This window comes from Babylonia areolata, chromosome 3 (assembly GCF_041734735.1).
Source record: "Babylonia areolata isolate BAREFJ2019XMU chromosome 3, ASM4173473v1, whole genome shotgun sequence".
Lineage (NCBI taxonomy): Eukaryota > Metazoa > Mollusca > Gastropoda > Neogastropoda > Buccinidae > Babylonia > Babylonia areolata.
The window spans coordinates 45981808-45997751 of NC_134878.1; the positions used below are offsets into that span (position 1 = coordinate 45981808).

Genomic DNA, 15944 nt, shown 5'->3' on the forward strand with positions numbered 1-15944 from the left:
AGCAGCAAAACCGCATCCCCGCAAAAAAGTCTTACAGATTAGCTGTTGTCAAAGGGGAGGGGGTGGGGGAGTGATAAAACAAAACAAAATATTATAAAACAAAACAAAACAAGTGGATGACCTATGCAATCTAATCATGAGTGTGCTCCCATAAGAAAAAGAGAAAAAAGAACCCAATGTCTCAGGAGTGTACTATCCAATAGTGTGCGCTCCTTTGAAAACAAAATTCATGAAAACAAACAGAAAAAAAACCCTAACAACCGTCATATTACCCAAAGTCTCGGACAGTAGGGATTATGGGAAAGCGGAGAGAGTAACCTCAAGGCCTGACTAAGCGCGTTGGGTTACGCTGCTGGTCAGGCATCTGCTTGGCAGATGTGGTGTACCGTATATGGATTTGTCCGAACGCAGTGACGCCTCCTTGAGCTACTGAAACTGAAACTGGAGAGAGTACGACAAAACTCAGTGGAACAAATCATGTTCTACTGTCGGGAAGCCGTCTGCCATTTTGCGTGTGGCGGGGCGCCTGCGAGTGTCCGTGCAGTCGTGCGTGTGTGCTTGTGTTCTGTAAAATATCTTCCAAGTAAAACTGACAGGAGAATGTAATAATATCCACTCAAAAATATACCTGATGGTGACAAAAAAAAAAGAGAGAAAGAAGAAACGTATATCTGATACCAAGGGAAAATAACAGCGCTTTCATGAGCGCATAAAACATTTATATTCAATTATGTATTTCGGTTCCCAACCAACACCCACTTTCCAAAGTCGTCATATTGTGCAATGGTTCTGTTTCCACATTAAAAAAACAACAACAAATTCTGGGATACTGAGTATACGATCATTACAACGCAGAAAAATATCAGTTCTTTAAAAAAGACAAATAAATATGCACAGGAATGATATGACACCTCACCCTATAGTCCTCAGAGAAATCCGAACAAGGCATCTGAATAACCACGTTACCAAACTAAGAATGAAAACACACACACACACACACACACACTCTCTCTCTCTCTCTCTCTCACACACACACACGCACACACACATATATACACGCACGCACGCGCGCGCGCGCGCGCACACACACACACACACACACACACACATACCTTTTGCATTTCGTTTATCTGTTATTGTAAAACAGACACCGTGACACCCCATCCCCACTTTCTACCACAATCCGCCTGGTTCAAGTCAACAATTATGATAATACAGTTTACAGTTAACTCACGCGTGACGCTAGAAGATCAAAGATTGCCCAACTGAAGGGATTCACACACACACACACACACACACACACAAACAAACTCACACACACGCGCGCGTGCGTTCACGAAAACGCGTATCTGCCGAGACGCACAGGGTAGCAATTTTCTTTTCAGCGCTATGTCGAGGTTATTAGACAAGCAAAATTAAACTCTGTTTCAATACGACTGCATATACCAAAACAAAGCAAGTAACTGCAAGAAACTCGTCTTTCTTTTTATTTTCTTATTTTATTTATTTATTTTTTTATCCAGCGATCGAACAGTGTGCCTCCATTTTGAGTAAGCAGGGAGAGAGGCAGAGCAATTTCCGGAGTTATTTCCCTTCCACCAAGACGATACTAAATTTCGGTTCTCTCACAAATCAGTTAACTCTCCTCAATGTATTTCAGCTTTCTCTCACTGGTTCGAGTCAGCTGAGAAGAAAAACAAACAAATTAACAAAAACAAACAAAAACCCCCGAAAAAAGCCAAACAACAACAACAACAAAAAACCCTCTATGATGCTGAGCTAACGACGCTATTTTGTATTTATTGTAAATATATAATATCAAACAAATGATAAATATATAATATCAAACAAATGATAAAAACATCCGGTGTAATTTTCCTTGGTTGTATTGCAGTATTTTGGTCATTTTTTAAAGTGAAAAGTGTGGTACAAAATTCCCGGTAATGTGTGGAAGCAAGTCGTCTTTGGTTTCGTTCATAAGGCTGTTTCACTATAAAGAGGTGAGTCTGCCAACGTCTCTTTTCTCGTTTCATGATGCCTCTTTTCGGTAACTATTTGTTCTGTAATATTCCTGTTCCATTGTCATGTTTATATTTTTTCTCTCTCGTTTTTTTTAATAATTTTTTAATTTTTTTATTTGTTGTTGTCGTCGTTGTTGTTTTTGATCAGCTTATTTCAAAAAGACAGGTCCTACTTTCTCTTGAAAGATAAAAAAAGAGAAAGAAATACTATTTTGTGTTTGAAAAAAACACACACAAAAAACCAACCAACACGCAATGGCACTGACGTTCGCTGGCTCGGACTACACAAATGCAGCAGCTTTCGGAATATATTAAAAAGCATCAGCATTGTCACATGTGAACCTTCTGTGCAACGTATAATGAGTCAGTCCGCACATTTCGAAACCTTGAAAAATGAAAATGAAACTCACACACACACACACACACACACACACACACACACACACACACACACACACGCACACTCACTCACTCACTCACGCGCGCGCGCACACACACACAATGAAACTCTCACACACACACATACAGACACAATGAAACACACACACACACACTCACTCACGCACACGCGCCCGCCCACACACACACACACACACACACACACACACACACACACGACGAAGACGAAATGAAGCAAGCAAATTCTCTACATGCATCAGCGCCGTATAAACGATCTCCCCCTGTCGCCTTTCGGAGAAGCGAAAAAAAAAAAAAAAAAAAAAAAAAAAAAATCAAAGTGACTTTCCAAACGGCATCCATAAACAAAACAACAGCAGCGTATACATTCATCTCACTTGATTACATAGTTATTATGGAGCATGCATCGGCGAACAATATGTATACCTTTATGTCGCCATTACAAAAACAAACAAACAAACAAAAAACCAAAGCATTGTTTTTCAAATCCTCGCGGGGTGATGCAGGCACGGATAAGTATGGTTGTGGTCAATATAAGAAACAAGGCCACCATTATTATACAGCAATGATCCGATTGTCTTAAAAAAAAAGAAAAGCGTGAGCTCAATGAAACCAAAAGAAATAAAATCTTATCAGGCAGAATATAATAATATTCAATCAAAAAGAATGATAAAAAGACATTAAAAAAAATATATATATAAGAAATAAATAAACAAAACAAAAATACCCGAAAACCGAGCACGGCTGCCTAAAAGGGTTAACAAAATCAAACTCTTCACTGCCAACGGCGTTCATAAGTACACTCGGCAACTGCAGCCCACGTTTAGAGAAAAGGGAATAAAATATATTTAAATAAAAACAGAGAGAAAGCAGAGTGATCAGATAAATAAATAAAAAAATGGCAAGGCGTTTCAACATGAAAAGGAAACCGGCGAAAAAAATATATACTGAAAAAAAGAAAAGAAAAAAAAAAGTGTATCCATTTAAATACCTCTTCATCCTCTGTGTCTGTACTCTGTGCAGAAAAAGGGAATTGATAATTAACACTCCCACAGGTAATGCTCACAGCACATACACACATATTGGCAAATTAAACAACAACAACAACAAAACCACGGCATACATACACAAAATGGCAGGTTGAATCACGGAAAACATGTACACACACACAGTGGTAGGTAAAGCAACAGTCATAACTGCTACAAGCTCTCCGAACGTGACTAAAGCAACACATAATTGCACACACACTATCTAAAAAATATCATAAATTGATTTCTGTTACTAGATCACGTGAACGCTCAACATAAAAATACCCTTATAAATGTTTACAACGTTAACTTCAAATGTGTTTAAAAGATGCTCTTCGTATATGTCGAAACCAGCCTCTGTATAACACAACAGAGTTAAACCGTATGAAAGTGTTCGACGACTGAGTTATAAAATCATTGTGTTGCACATGTATACAGTAACCTCAACATAAAAAACCCCATCAATATCAATGTTGTTCGGTAACAATTGTCACCTATCAAAAGGGAATAACTTTCTTTGCAATGAAGTAAAATGGCAATTTTTTAGGGTTTTGTCTTGAATTTCAAAAGCATGACAGTTTATTACGGTTGTTTTACACTTTTGTCTTTCTATTAGTTACCATCACATGCGTACGTTTTATTGCAGAGTTTATTCAATACTTCAAGGCATAGTCAGTTTACAATCATTACTCATATATCATATTCATTCATTTTATTTAACCGTCTCTCTGAACAACTTATACTGCATTCAGTGAACAAATCCGTCCCAGTTAGGACAGAATTAACTTTCTTTTCTAGTGCAATAAACAGAACCATCTTTTTCTAAAGCCGGCAGAACAAAATACGTATACTTGTTTGTCCCTCAAGCATGAAGACTGTCCCCCCAACTCACAATGCAACTCCCCCTCCTCTCCTACATTACTCAGTTATTTATTTTCAGGCAATGATATTCAAATGCAAAAATGAATACTTTAACAAAATGAATACAATCGCAAGTAAGTGTGATGGAATATTAAACAAAATTTCCCCTCCCCCTGAACACAAGGAAAACGGCTACAGAGAAATGTAGACAATAAGGACTTCATGGAACAAGACACACACACAAAATAAAGGATGACATCACACTGAAGCCAGAATCCTGGAAACAAAATCTAAAATCAAATAAATGGAAAAAGCCTATAAAGGACTGAAGGATTTCATTGATCAGTAAAGCTCATACTGAACTGTCCCTTTACCATCTTTACAGCGAGTCACGTTACTGTTGTAATGTCAAAATAAGTATCCGTTCTTATCAAGTCATAAACTTCGACAACGCTATGGAATCTTGCTTTTGTCAGGTGACTGTTGTGCTGATTTCAGAATCGTGCCACTGATCTACATCACCACCATCTACTAAAGAAGGAGAAAGGTGCCAGAATAGTTAAGACGCCCATCTGCCAGTACAGAGAGTCCGCGAGTGTCTGGGTTCGAATCCAGCTCTCGCCCTTTCTCCCACATTTGACTGGAAAATCAAACTGAGCGTCTAGCCATTCGGATGAGACAATAAACCGAGGTCCCGTATGCAGCACGCAACTGGGGCTCTGAAAAAGAACCCATGGCAACGAGAGTGCTGTCCTCTGGCAAAATCAACTAGCAGAAATCCCCTCTGATAGGTATACATGCACTCAAGGCCAAAGCACGTTGGGTTATGCTGCTGGTTATGCATCTGCCTGGCAGATGTGGTGTGGCGTATATGACTTCTCCCGAACGCAGAGATGCCTTGTGAAATTGAAACTGAAACTACTGCTACTCCAGCTGCTACAACTCGGATAACTGAACGTGAAATCATCACTATTTTTTTTAAATTACATTTTAAAATCTTTTCATTACTATTATCATCATTCTTAATTTCTGTTTACACACAGCATCAAAATTATCATCGCTGTTTAAAGAAATAATTTTCAACACGAACGTCTATTACTGCGTTTATGTGACCTTAACAACTCATCTCTATATCTAAAGCACAACCAACTCTGTAACCACACAACAATTTTCGTTACAAACTACGCATGCGTTGCCGCCTCTCCAGCTATGTGTTTTTTGTTGTTGTTTTTTTCCGCTACTCTTCAACTACTGTGATATGGTGGATGACTAGCAACAAAAGCTGTACTTTTGTATTTTTCATCATTTCTCTCTCATTTCATGTTAAAAGACATTCTAATTCCCCCAGATGTTCACTGAATCAAACGTGTCAAAACAAGAAAAGAAAGCAACTTCTGATTCTATCAGACCAAAGGAAAATGAGATATTGCATTCTAACCGATTTTTCCACGAAATATCAGGCATCACAAATCAGTACCTCCATAATAGGCTTCTTCTTCTTTTTTTTTTTTTTGCTTGATGTCAGAACATCAATCATAAAAAACAAAAACAAACTTTTACCAAAGTCTGATGTGTTATCATTCCTGCTCATACTTCTAACTTCATATCAAATGAAATCGAATCAAATCATGTTAATCGCCAGAAGACCGCAAACAGGTCATTTCTGGGCTGATGCTTTTCACGCAAAAACAAACAAAAAATCTAAAACAAAACCCAAAGAAAAAAACCTTAACACCTTTTGCTCTAGTGATCCACCATTCAAACAAAACACACGTCTCTCTACCCCTACCACACACCGACCAAGGCACACGAGCCTACTAACAAAGGAGGATGGGGTTGGGGTCGTTAAGGTATGTGTGCGGGGGGGTGGGGGTGGATGTGGGTGAACAGAGAGAGCGAAAACAAAGGGAAGGAACAGCCAGCAGGATAGTGGGGGGAGGGGGAGGGGTAGAGGAGGGGTGGGGGGGCGGTAAGGGAGGATGGAGGAGAAAGGGGGTTGTCGTCCATTACCCTGATCATGGTCTCCACAGAGGCGAAGTACTTGCTCCACCAGTCCAGGGCGTCCATGTCTGGCTCATCGTCATCCACGCTGCTCTTCTTCCGTCGCTTGTTCTCCGCCGTCTTCTTGTCCTTCTCGCTCATCTGCACGTTCACAGGCAGGGAACGTAACAATGATAATGATGACAATGATAATAACAACAGCAACAACAGCAGCAACAACATTTATAATAATAATGATAATAATAATAATAATAATAATAATGAAAAGTAAGAAGATGAAGGGAGATGAGAAGGAGGGGGAGAAGGAGGAGGAGAGGAGGAGGAGGGGGGAGAGAAGGAGAAGGAGGAAGAGAAAAAGGAGAAGGGGGATGCGGAGGAGGAGGAGGAGGAGGAGGAGGAGGAGGAGAGGAGGACAGGGGGAGGAACAGAAGAAGAACAACAACAAGAATGAGGAGGAAGAAGAGGAGCAGAGGAAGAAGAAGAAGGAGAAGGGGGATGAGGGGGAGGGGAAGAAGGAGGAGTGTTTGAGAAGGAGGAACAGAAGAAGAAAAGCAAGACGTAGAACAAAACAACAATGAGGAGGGGGAAGAAAAAGAGAGGCAGAAGAAGAAGAAGAAGATGATGATGATGATGATGAAAAACAAGAACAAGACAAAGAACAAGAACAAGATGTAGAAGAAGAAGAAGAAGAGGAAGAAGAGAAGAGGGGGGAGGAAGGAGGAGTAGACGAGGAGGAGGGAGAGAAGAAGGAGGAGGAAGGTGAGGAGTAAGAGGAGGAGGAAAAAAGAAAATAGGAAAGAAAGGAAGGAAGAAAAGAAAGAAGGGAAGAAAGAAATTAAGAAAGGAAGGCAGGAAGGATGAAGAAAGAAAGAAAGACTTAAAATACGCAAGGAAGGAAGAAAACTGAAAAGGGAAAAGAAGGAAGAAAAGAAAGAAAGAAAGAAAGAAAGTAGGGAAGAAATACAATGAACAAGAAAGGGAGGAAGAAGAGAATGAAGAAAGAGAGAAAGAAAGAAAGGGAAGAAATAAAATGAGAAAGAAAGAAAGGCAGAAGAAAACGGAGAAAGAAAGAAAGTAAACAAGAAAGAAACAAAAGAAAAGAAAGAGGAAAGAAAGGAAAAAAAAGAAAGAAGAAAGAACGAACGGTAGAAAGTAAATAAAGAAATGAAGGTAGGGAAGAAAGAAGAAAGACAGGAAGGGAAGAACGAAAACACAAAAGAAAGGAAAATAGGAAGAAAAGAAAGGGACAAAGAAGGACAAGAAAAAAATGAAAAGAAAGAAAAAGAAATGAAAAGAACACAAGGAATGAAAAGAAGGAAGACAGACAGAAGGTAGGGAGGGGATGGCGGAAGAAGGACTGACGTCATTGTGGTGGGTGGTGATGGTGATGACGCCATAGAGGGGAGAAAAGAAGACAGACAGAAGGTAGGGAGGAGATGGAGGGAGAAGGACTGACGTCGTTGTGGTGCTGGTGCTGGTGATAGTGATAGTGATGACGCCATGGAGGGGAGAAAAGAAGGAAGGCAGACAGAAGGTAGGGAGGGGATGGCGGGAGAAGGACTGACGTCGTTGTGGTGCTGGTGCTGGTGATAGTGATGACGCCATAGAGGGGAGAAAAGAAGGAAGAAAGAAGGTAGGGAGGGGATGGAGGGAGAAGGACTGACGTCATTGTGGTGGGTGGTGATAGTGATGACGCCATGGAGGGGAGAAAAGAAGGAAGATAGACAGAAGGTAGGGGGGGGGGGGAATGGAGGGAGAAGGACTGACGTCATTGTGGTGGGTGGTGATAGTGATGACACCATAGAGGGGAGAAAAGAAGACAGACAGAAGGTAGGGGGGGATGGATGGAGGGAGGACTGACGTCATTGTGGTGGGTGGTGATAGTGATGACGCCATGGAGGGGAGAAAAGAAGGAAGAAAGACAGAAGGTAGGGAGGGGATGGAGGGAGAAGGACTGACGTCATTGTGGTGGGTGGTGATAGTGATGACGCCATGGAGGGGAGAAAAGAAGGAAGAAAGACAGAAGGTAGGGAGGGGATGGAGGGAGAAGGACTGACGTCATTGTGGTGGGTGGTGATAGTGATGACGCCATAGAGGGGAGAAAAGAAGGAAGACAGACAGAAGGTAGGGAGGGGATGGAGGGAGAAGGACTGACGTCATTGTGGTGGGTGGTGATAGTGATGACGCCATAGAGGGGAGAAAAGAAGGAAGACAGACAGAAGGTAGGGAGGGGATGGAGGGAGAAGGACTGACGTCACTGTGGTGCTGGTGCTGGTGATAGTGATGACGCCATAGAGGGGAGAAAAGAAGACAGACAGAAGGTAGGGAGGGGATGGAGGGAGAAGGACTGACGTCATTGTGGTGGGTGGCGATAATGATGACGCCATAGAGGGGAGAAAAGAAGGAAGGCAGACAGAAGGTAGGGAGGGGATGGAGGGAGAAGGACTGACGTCATTGTGGTGGATGGCGATAATGATGACGCCATAGAGGGGAGAAAAGAAGGAAGGCAGACAGAAGGTAGGGAGGGGATGCAGGGAGAAGGACTGACGTCGTTGTGGTGCTGGTGCTGGTGATAGTATTGACGCCATAGAGGGGAGAAAAGAAGGAAGACAGACAGAAGGTAGGGAGGGGATGCAGGGAGAAGGACTGACGTTACTGTGGTGGGTGGTGATTGTGATGACGCCATAGAGGGGAGAAAAGAAGACAGACAGAAGGTAGGGGGGAGGGGGGGATGGATGGAGGGAGGACTGACGCCATTGTCGTGGGTGGTGATGGTGATGATGGCGTCTCTGTGGATGAGCGGCAGGTTCTCATCCACCGTGATGGCCACGTCCTCAGACTGCACGGACTTGGCCGGGGACCCCGCGCTGATCACCTTCGTCTCGTCGATCGCTCGCCCTGCAGTCACGGTGAGAATGATTTGTGGTGATAACACGAACAGCATTAACATCAACAGCAATGGTGGTAGTGATGAGGATGTTTGCAATAAATAGCTACGATCATGGTAATGGTGATTAATAATAATAATAATAATAACTATTTCACAAAAATGAATACACAAGTGAATGCATAAAATGATACTGACAAGAGGGTCATGTAGAAGACATGATTGAAATCACAAAATAAAAAATAAAAATAAAAAAAGGACCACGCGTCGGAAATCTACGCGCACTCAAACAAAACATGCAAACGCACATACACACTACACAAAACACACACACACAACACACACACACACACACACACACGTCTAATATTACTCACCAGTGAAAAGACGTTAAACTGAAGAAAGAAAAGAAAGAAACCTACACATATCTCACCCCCAACCCCCACAACACACCCACCCACACCCCCTTCTCCCCCCCCCCCCCCAACCCCCCAAGCCCTCCCACGCCCACCTTTGACAGGGAAGAGCTTCTTGAGGGCCGCCTTGGCCTGCCTGGTGGTGGGGATGTACATGAACTTGTGCAGGTTGGAGATGACATGGGTGCCCACTAGGGTGAAGCGGCCGAAGCTGCGGCAGTCCACACAACGGATGGAGATGGGCGGGCAGTACAGCTCGTTCTCCGGCAGCTCCTGGTATACGGGAGGGAAGGAACAAAGGGAAAACACGTGTTATTCTTCTCCCTTTCCTTCCCCATTTCCTCGGGTAGCTCCTGGGATATGGGAGCGAGGGAAACAAGGGAAAACGTATTGTTTTTCTCCTTTACCTCTAGAAATTCCTGGGATATGGGAGGGGGGAAACAAGGGAAAATGTTTTGTTTTTCTCCTTTACCTCTAGAAACTCCTGGGATATGGGAGCGGGGAAACAAGGGAAAATGTATTGTTTTTCTCCTTTACCTCTAGAAACTAGAGTTGTTGACTGTCTAGCCCTAACCCCTACCCTCACAACCCCACACCTTTTAATAGCAATCGTTTGCTTCTTTTTGTTTGTTTGTTTCTTTCTTTTATTCTTCTGCAACTTCATCTTCTTCTCCTCCTCTCCCCCCCCCCACCCCCCGATCTTCGTCGTCTTCTTTTCCTCCTCCTCCACCCTTAACCCTGTGAAGAGTCACTGGGGCGCCGAAATGAAGAACTGTTCACCAGAGTCCTCCAGCCCTGTCGGGTGTGTGTCTTTAGCCTGGGTCTCTGCCAGCAGGTTACCTGTCAATTCCTTAAAGTTGTCTGTCCATCTTTCTTTTTCCGTCTTCCCCTCCGCCTCCCTCCATCCCCTCAACAGTTCCTTGGAGGATTGTTTTAGCAAGGAATGATTAATATATATATATATATATATATATATATATATATTATCTGTGTGTGTGTGTGTGGTATTTGCAAGCGCGCGTGCCCTCGTTAATGTGCACGCACGCCTGTCGCACTGCCTGAACACAAACACACACATACACACACACAAACACACACAACCCCTCCCCCCCACACACACACAAACACCCCCCCGACACACACACATAAGCAATCCCCCCCCTTCCCCTCCCGCCACACACACACACACACGCCAAATACTCACGACGTCAAAGTACTTGACGGGCACGCTGAAGTTGGGGTTCTTCTTGCAGTTCTGGATGATGGACGAGGACAGCACGTGGCCGGCACACTCTATGTCGATGCGAGGCCTGTCCACCTGCTGCAGGTGGATGCGCTTGATGTCCCGCACCCCCCAAAACAGCACCTGGTGACAGGTACATCACAGATAATGACAATGAAAATGATGATGAATAATAATGATGATAAGCAATGATGATGATAATCACCATAATCGACATCGTCATAATATCGAGAAGAAGAGGGAGACGGAGAAGAAATATTCATCATCATGATAATCGTTACTAGTAATAGTATAAGTATTGTTATCATTCTTATTACCATCATGCGGATTGACGAACACAGTTCCCCAATCAGGAAGCTAGTGGTGTTTACAATTAAAAATATATCTATATAACAACAATAATAATAATGATACTACAAACACTAATAATTGCAGTGTGACCTGGCCGCAGATTATTAAAATCACTGTGGGGAAAAATGATTATATAAATTCTCTCTCTCTCTCTCTCTCTCACGCATGTATACACACACACACACACACACACACACACACATATATATATATATATATATGTATGTATGTATATATATATATATATACCTCTGGTTATGGGTGGGTGGTGCTCTTTACACTGGCTGCTGTTTACCATTGTTCAGATTACACCGCTGCTTGTCAGAAATTCAGCACCATTGCACCATTCCCCCGCCCCCCCCTCACCCCCCTCCCGCCCCCAAAGTAAAACCTTTGCAAGTTCCCAAGTGGCCTTTAACTTTTTGTGAATCCTGTATACAACTGGCTATCCCTCACCTCTATCCGGTGTTTGCTGAGCACGGGTCTGATGCCTTTGGGCACGGGCATGATGGGGCCCCTGTCTTTATCCATGGCGGGCAGTTCTAGAGGGGGGAGGTCCTGGCCGCTCGTGTCACCGAAAGCCGCCAGCTGACATGAAAGAGGGGAGGTGGGGTGATTGTGTGTGTGTGTGTGTGTGTGTGTGTGTGTGTGCAAATCGAAAGTAAACTGGAAGAAACTGTGATAGACTGGGTGAAAACCCATGCACAGAGAGAGAGAGAGAGAGAGTGAGTGAGAGACAGACAGACAGACAGAGACAGACAGAAAAGGGAAGAGACTGAGAGAGACAGACAGACAAACACATGGGGCAGAGACATTACGGGAGAGGGGGAAGAGAGATGGATGGGGGGATCAATTGAGAACTTGAAAGAAGTGAGAGGACGGGAGAAGGGAGAGAGAGAGAGAGAGAGAGAGAGAGAGAGAGAGAGAGAGAGAGAGAGAGACAGACAGACAGACAGACAGACAGACAGGTAGGCAGATAGAGAGTGAGACACACACACACACACACACACACACAGAGACAGAAAGGGGAAGAGACTGAGAGAGGCAGACGCATCGGGCAGAGACATAACGGGAGAGAGAGAGACAGAGAGAGGAAGAGAGAGACAGAGCGAGAGAGAGAGACAGAGAGAGGAAGAGAGAGACAGAGAAAGAGAGAGACAGAGAGAGACATAAATGGGAAGAGACTGAGAGAGGCAGACACATCGGACAGAGACATAACGGGGGAGAGAGAGAGAGAGGGAGAGAGAGAGAGAGAGAGAGAGAGAGAGAGAGAGACAGAGACAGAGACAGAGACAGAGAGAAGGACAGAAAGGGGAAGAGATTGAGACAGACAGACAGACAAACACATGGAGGAGAGACATAACGGGAAAGAGAGAGAGAGAGGGGGGAGTGAGAGGGAGAGACAGAAAGAGACAGACAAATAGACAGACACACAAAAAAGACAGAAAGACAGACAGACAGACATTTTTCCCCCGCTATCACTGCTGCCATATTCGTCATGCTGCCGCTAAAGTTTATTTCATTAACCACCACCTGCCGACTTCAGCTTCATGACGGAAACGTTAATAAAAATGAGATGATCCCCAAATGAACCCCAAAGAGAAAGAAAACTACAAACAAACAAAAAAAACTAATATACAGCGATACCAAGACCCCCAAGTAACTGCTTTAGTGAAACGAACTGAATGAGAATATCAAAGAATCGATTTTAAAAAAAAGAAAAAAAAAAGTGCGAGCGTGGTATGATGAGCATCTCAAACTGAAATCAAACTGCCAGGACATGAAATGGTCAGAAAAAAACAACAACAAAAAAACAAACAAACATGGAAACTGTCGGACAGAAGACCAAAAAAATGCCCTGTCCGACTGCAAGCTATTAGAAATCACATCTCATGCGCACACATAGGTGCTGAAGGTGATCTGTTCAAACACACACTCACACATACACATTCACAGCCATGCGACACACCCACATTAGCCAGAACCCAAAGCCTCAAACAGAGTTTCTATGATGAAATGACACTGCTCGCATGAAGCCTCTATGAATCGTTGGCATCTTATGCATCGTCAGATCTCCGCACTCAAGTCTAACCACACAGCTAACCTGTGTCCGTAACAGCTCTTCCACCCCCTCCCTCTTCCCGTGCTTATAAAATGTTATATTGTTTAGAAAATAATGGCATGAAGACGTGGGCAACAATTCGTCAGTGTTTAAATTATTATGGTTTTGCATTTGTATGGGATAATCAGGGGGTGGAAGATACTACAAGTTTCTTAAGGTGTTTCAGACAACGTATTATTGATTGTAGATGGCAAGATTGGCATGATCATATACAAACTTGAGACAGATTTGCACAGTTTAGACTTTTTAAAACATCGCATGTGATTGAGCAATACATTGAGTTAGGACTGAACAGATATATAAAGTGTGCACTGACAAAATTTAGAGTTGGTATTTCTAATATTGCTTCTCATAGTTTCAGGTACAGCATTTTAAATGAACCTATGTATACATGCCGTTTATGCAGTCTGGGTAAAGAAGATGAATTACATTTTTTGGTATGTTGCCCTGCTTTGTGTGACCTTTGACAAAAACTTATTCAACTGAAATATAAAGATCCGTCTAATATCAGGTTCAGTTTACTCATGTCTTCAAGACAGGAATGTAATCTGTATAAATTAGCCATATATATATATATATATATACATGAAGCATTGAAGAGATTACGTACAGTTATCTCGTGAATGTCGTTGAATATTTGTGTTAACTATTTTTGGTTAATATTGTGTTAACTTTTTGGGGGTTGATCTGAATTGTCTAAAATACAGCTATGCATCCGTGTGATTGACTGGTGTCTTAGTGCTCTGATTTGTCGATGCATGAGATTCAGGGCTATAAAAACAACACCTTTATCATTATTACTATCTTTTTTTCACGAAATCACAATCATTTACCTTAGACTGAAGAAGGTACACGTTTTAAGTTTCCGTCAAAATAATTAAGAAATCATGAATGAATAATTACACAAATCACACCACCAGGTGTTAACTGTCAATCAATCAAAGTTGAGTAAGTCATGTTAACATTACTGAAGGAACTGTACACCACAGATAAAATAAATTTCAATCAAATAGAAACGTAATTGTGTTCACAGACAAAATATAAAACATCAGATAAAAGACTATCTATATATCTTTGATCGAATTCAAAGCAATACTGATCCTGAGATATTAAAGTCACGTGAACTAAACGTCAATTGAAAAAACAACAACAAAATTACCCTAACCAACAAACACACACACGCACACACACACACACACACACACACACACACACACACACACACAAATTGAAGTCAACAAGAAATATATCATATGAAAAGTAAAACAAAAAAGTAATAGATAAATAGTGAAATAAAAAAGACAAAAAACAAAAAACCAAAAAAACTCCAAATCGCCACAACCACTGTGAAATCTTCACTTCACACCATGTCACCAAGAAACATCCAGCACACGTCACGTTCTCCAGGCTGTCAAAAAAAAAGACCAATAGAAAAGAAAAAAAGAAAAAAAAAGTGATAATACGTGATCGTGTGTGAACACATGTGTTAGTACCACCACACGACAAGGCAAAAACCGCTGAAATGAAAGCCATCCATGAAAGTCAGCAAAGTGAGAGTTGTTAACAGAAGCTACAAAGAACTGAAAAAACACACAAAAAAACCAGCCGGAATATAAAAACAAATCTTCAGATATTGAAAACAATAAAAGGGTACCGCGATTTTTTTTCTGGCATAAGGCGGAGTCTCGTGGGCTCTTTGCAAGTCGCTCTCCTCAAAAGGATACTACAGAAAACGGGGGAGGAAGAGACACAGCAAAGAACCAAATCAAATCAGTAGAAAATGGATGTGTTGAATACGTAAGTTAACACGGAAAATGAAAACAAACAACAACGATTGATTATATATTTGCTTCTTTTTTTCTCCAGATATACGCTCGAACTTATTGAATGTTGTTTCTATGCATCTATTCACATATCCAAATAATTATTAAATTCCAAAGTTACATATCCACTGGCTAAAGTTAAGAAGAAAACAATTGTGCATTAGCTGGAAGTGTAATCTGAACAATGGTAAATGGAAAATATTAGCTGGATAATATTTTCCATTTACCATTGTTCAGATTACACTTGAATGTACAGCTAAAAAACGAGCGCCTACACACACAGACACGCGGCGCACACATGCACAGACACGGGGACACACACACACACACACATACACGCGCGCGCGCACTAACTCTCACACCACGCACACATATGCGCGCGCGCACTCACACACACATGCACTCACACATACGCACATGCGCACACTTACACATAAGGACATATACACACGTTGGCAAACACACACACACGCACACACACACACAAAACTACTACTTAAAAAAATTTAAACCAAACATTACGTATTTGCTGCTCATTCACATTCATCATAGTCCGATACAGGCAACGCCATGACAAATAACGAAGAATCAAACACAAAACCTGCAAACGCAATCTGCTGTGATTCTGTGAACGAAACGCACGGCACAGTCAGTCCACAGCAGGTAGTGACTTTGTGCACGACAAACAACATACCCCAACAAAAAAAAAATTCCAACCAAGGTGACACAGAAACTGTGATACACATCACCAACAAATACATTTTAACCACCACA

General features: G+C 42.1%; 1 protein-coding gene across 1 annotated transcript in view; it reads right to left on the reverse strand.

The window, feature by feature from the left end:
- The window catches only part of LOC143280339 (otoferlin-like), a 59534-nt gene that overhangs the window by 17333 nt on the left and 26257 nt on the right, over window positions 1-15944 (reverse strand). Inside the window, exons 16-20 of the mRNA XM_076584974.1 lie at window positions 11682-11813; window positions 10836-10997; window positions 9727-9904; window positions 9081-9226; window positions 6338-6469 (exon numbers count right to left, since the gene is read on the reverse strand). Of these exons, the coding sequence (XP_076441089.1) occupies window positions 6338-6469; window positions 9081-9226; window positions 9727-9904; window positions 10836-10997; window positions 11682-11813 (750 nt within the window). The remainder of the gene's footprint in view (window positions 1-6337; window positions 6470-9080; window positions 9227-9726; window positions 9905-10835; window positions 10998-11681; window positions 11814-15944) is intronic.